The 4,411-nt window shown below is 50.6% G+C and overlaps 1 protein-coding gene across 1 annotated transcript in view; it reads left to right on the top strand.

Moving 5' to 3' along the window:
* Positions 1 to 4,156, top strand: part of CIAO1 (cytosolic iron-sulfur assembly component 1) — a 9,234-nt gene extending 5,078 nt beyond the window's left edge. The window contains exons 2-7 of the mRNA XM_011969683.1: positions 1 to 49; positions 205 to 316; positions 419 to 507; positions 1,054 to 1,255; positions 1,841 to 1,928; positions 3,624 to 4,156. Of these exons, the coding sequence (XP_011825073.1) occupies positions 1 to 49; positions 205 to 316; positions 419 to 507; positions 1,054 to 1,255; positions 1,841 to 1,928; positions 3,624 to 3,864 (781 nt within the window). The 3' untranslated portion in view covers positions 3,865 to 4,156. The remainder of the gene's footprint in view (positions 50 to 204; positions 317 to 418; positions 508 to 1,053; positions 1,256 to 1,840; positions 1,929 to 3,623) is intronic.
* Positions 4,157 to 4,411: the final 255 nt, after the last annotated feature.

Here is a 4,411-nt window from a genome sequence, read left to right as displayed (position 1 = left end):
CTTTGATGCTACCACTTGCATTTGGAAGAAGAACCAGGATGACTTTGAGGTACCCAGGCTGGTTGGGACCAGAATTATTGCCTGTTTCCTCCCCAGGGCTGGTTCAGGAACCTGAGCCAACCTGCGCCAATTGGGCTGTACCCATGGGAAGGGCCTTAGCGGTGTTAGCTGCTGTTAATTCTCATTTTCCTTCTCATTTCACAGTGTGTAACCACTCTCGAGGGCCATGAAAATGAGGTCAAGTCAGTGGCTTGGGCCCCATCTGGCAACCTCCTGGCCACTTGCAGCCGAGATAAGAGTGTTTGGGTCTGGGAAGGTGAGTCCAGGTCCCTCCAGGTGGATTGGGAACCACCTGACACCCCCCTCCGTGTCCGTGACAGGGTCGGCTCTTGGGTTCCCTTCTTTTTCTCTCCCACAGTTGATGAAGAGGATGAGTATGAATGTGTCAGTGTTCTCAACTCCCACACACAGGATGTCAAGCATGTGGTGTGGCACCCAAGTCAGGAGGTAAGATTCAGGCAGGGTCTCCTGTGGGAAGGGCTCTGATGTGCAGGCTTGTGCCCAGCCTTCCTCTGCTTTTCAGCCTTAAGCTAGCTTTTACAGGGACCTCTATCTGTGAACAAAAAACATTAGTCCCTTTATAAAAACAGATCCGGCTGGGCGTGATGGCTCACACCTATAATCTCAGCACTTTGGGAGGCCACAGTGGGTGGATCATCTGAGGTCAGGAATTCAAGACTAGCCTGGCCAACTTGGTGAAACTCTGTCTCTACGAAAAATACAAAATTAGCTGGGCGTGGTGGTGCATGCCTGTAATCCCAGCTACTTAGGAGGCTGAGGCAGGAGAATTGCTTGAACCTGGGAGACGGGGGTTACAGTGAGCCGAGATTGTGCTATTGCACTCCAGCCTGGGCAACAAGAGCGAAACTTCATCTCAAATAAATAATAAAATAAAATAAAAACATAAAAGCAGATCCCTGGGACTCACTGACCTGTCCTGCACTTCCTGGGCCACACAGACACAAGTTGGGTCTCCTTTCCCTCTTCCCCCAGCTCTTAGCTTCTGCCAGCTACGATGACACAGTGAAGCTGTACCGGGAGGAAGAGGATGACTGGGTATGCTGTGCCACCCTTGAGGGCCATGAATCCACTGTGTGGAGCTTGGCCTTTGACCCGAGTGGCCAGCGCCTGGCGTCTTGTAGTGATGACCGCACTGTGCGCATCTGGCGTCAGTATCTACCGGGCAATGAACAAGGTGAGGGTCCATTAGTAGAGCTAAAGAAGACCCCTCTCTCAAGGGGTTCACAGTCTGCTAAGACACATACATGAGTCGGAGCAAATGGGGGTAAAAGGTAAGATGTGCCACAAGAGGGTTCGGGATAGAGTACTGGAACAATCAGGAAAGCTTTGTGGAACTGGGGCTGTTTCATCTGCATTTGAAAGGGTATGTAGGATTTTAACGTGACAATTTCACGTGAGAATTCCAAGTGAAAACTCAACAGCGTGAGTAAAGATAACAATGGTGGGAACGCTCAGACTTAGTGAGGCGTGGTAATTCATTTAAATGGGGCATAGGACATCTAGGGTTTGGAGAGGAATAAAGTGGGTTGGGTTGGCTGGTGGTTGGCAACAGAACAGGGACGTTTCCTTCTCGGAATTCTGCTTGAGAAAGGCCGGTCTGGCCGGAGTGTGTAAGGCAGAGCAGCGGGGATGGGTACAGGAATGGAGACGGGGACTCATAATCAGTTGAAGACGAGGGTGAGGGAAGGTAAGTTAGGTTCTCCTTTGAGGCGCCCAGGACATAGGAACGTCTTAAGTGTAAGAGGAGTCTGTCTTGCAGGCGTGGCATGCAGCGGCTCTGACCCCAGTTGGAAATGTATCTGTACTTTGTCGGGCTTCCACTCAAGGACCATTTACGACATTGCTTGGTAAGACTCCATCCCCCACCCCCATGCCATCCCCATAAAGGAGGGATTTTAGAGAAGGCATGCCCCATGCAGTCCTCTGCAACCCTGGGGGAGTGCTTAGGAATCGAGGGCAGCCACCCCCATTCCTTATCAGGCCTGACTCCAGCATGCTGCTTTACAGCTGGCTGGGCTGGCGTTCACAGGAGCAGGGAACAGTCCCAGGCTGTGAGGGCAGCACCAGCGCTCGGGGTTCACGCAGCTTGTGCCGTCCAGAAGTTATCGAATCTGTGCATTCATGACTGGGTTGTTATTTATTTATTTATTTATTTATTTTGAGACAGAGTCTCAGTCTGCAGGCCAGGCTGGAGTGCAGTGGCGTGATCTCGGCTCACTGCAAGCTCCGCCTCCCGGGTTCACACCATTCTCCTTCCTCAGCCTCCCGAGTAGCTGGGACTACAGGCGCCCGTCACCACGCCCAGCTAATTTTTTGTATTTTTAGTAGAGACGGGGTTTCACCGTGTTAGCCAGGATGGTCTCGATCTCCTGACCTTGTGATCCGCCCGCCTTGGCCTCCCAAAGTGCTGGGATTACAGGCGTGAGCCACCGCGCCACGCAGTGGCTGGGGTTTTTATGGGTAACGCTGACTCTGCCCTTGCAGAAGCTGGAAAAGCTGCACCATTCATATAGGAGAGTAGGTCAGAGGGTAGTTCTGGCCCTGAGAGTTGATCCCTAGGACCAGAGAGTGAAAAAAAACTGAGTACTCAAGCTTGCTTTATATTAGCAAACATTTGGGAATCACCTATTCAACAAAAGTGAACTTAAGTAAATTATGGTAGAACTTAGCTTGTTACATCACTGTTAAAGAAAGGGGTTAAGAATACTTTATGATGGGGCGGGGAGCGGTGGCTCACGCCTGTAATCCCAACACTTTGGGAGGCCGAAGTGGGCGAATCATGATGTCAGGAGTTCAAGACCAGCCTGACCAATGTGGTGAAACCCTGTCTCTACTAAAAATACAAAAATTAGCTGGGCGTGGTGGTGCACGCCTGTAATCCCAGCTACTCGGAGGCTGAGGCAGGAGAATCGCTTGAACCTGGGAGGCAGAGGTTGCAGTGAGCCGAGATTGCGCCACTGCACTCCAGCCTGGTGATAAAGCAAGACTCCATCTAAAAAAAATAAATAAATGCTTTATGATGGCTGGGCCCAGTGACTCATGCCTGTCATCCCAGCACTTTGGGAGGCGGAGGTGGGTGGATAACTTGAGGTCAGGAGTTTGAGACCAGCCTGGCCAACATGATGAAACCCTGTCTCTACTGAAAATACAAAACTTAGCCGAACATGGTGGCACATGCCTGTAGTCCCAGCTACTTGGGAGGCTGAGGCAGGAGAATCGCTTGAACCTGGGAGGCGGAGGTTGCAGTGAGCCATCTCAAAAAAAAAACTTTATGACATGGGAAACTGCTTATGCCAAGTGAGAAAAGTGCAGTTCATAATTCCATGTTGTTTTTTAGGGTAATCATAGTAGGGGAAAGAACTAGATTGCAGCATCTGCGGTTGTAAGTGGGTGATATTTGTGACTCCTTAGTAGTTAAGGAAACATTTTAATAAGCGGTTTTTAGCTGTGGCCTGAAGTTAGGGAAGAGAACAGGCGAGGAACCATGGACCAAGTCTGGCCTAATCAGTCAGGTATACCCACTGATGTCACTTTCCTCCCAGGTGTCAGCTGACAGGGGCTCTGGCTACAGCTTGTGGGGACGACGCAATCCGCGTGTTTCAGGAGGATCCCAACTCGGATCCACAACAGCCCACCTTCTCCCTGACAGCCCACTTGCATCAGGCCCATTCGCAGGATGTCAACTGTGTGGCCTGGAACCCCAAGGAGCCAGGGCTGCTGGCCTCCTGCAGTGATGATGGGGAGGTGGCCTTCTGGAAGTACCAGCGGCCTGAAGGCCTCTGAGCTACCTTGACTTCTGACAGAGTAATGACTCCCCAGAAAACGCCGTAAGACTTTCCCAGCCCCTGAGAGGACCAGGAGGAGCATCCTTGACCTTCATTTAACTTGGCTCACTTCTCTTCAGACTTGGGTAGAAGTACGGAGCCACAGAATTGCTCTCCTTCCCCTCCTTTGACGTGAGGCCTTCAGTAAAGAGCTACAGAACATCAGTACCTTGTTATACCACAGATTTTTCTTGCAGTAGGGCACAGTGTTAAATTTTTTGGAGGTAAATATACTATTTATAATCATTATATATAGTAGGAGGGGGTGTGTGTCTCAGGCCTTTCTGAAGTTGTAAGACTTAAATAATCCATCTGCATCCCAAGTCCTATTTTATAAGGATATTCATAAAAGAATTCCATGGTGGGCCGGGCGCGGTGGTTCAAGCCTGTAATCCCAGCACTTTGGGAGGCCGAGACGGGCGGATCACGAGGTCAGGAGATCGAGACCATCCTGGCTGACACGGTGAAACCCTGTCTCTACTAAAAAATACAAAAAACTAGCCGGG

This window comes from Mandrillus leucophaeus, unplaced genomic scaffold (assembly GCF_000951045.1).
Source record: "Mandrillus leucophaeus isolate KB7577 unplaced genomic scaffold, Mleu.le_1.0 Scaffold9, whole genome shotgun sequence".
Lineage (NCBI taxonomy): Eukaryota > Metazoa > Chordata > Mammalia > Primates > Cercopithecidae > Mandrillus > Mandrillus leucophaeus.
This window is presented reverse-complemented; position numbering and strand designations above follow the sequence as displayed.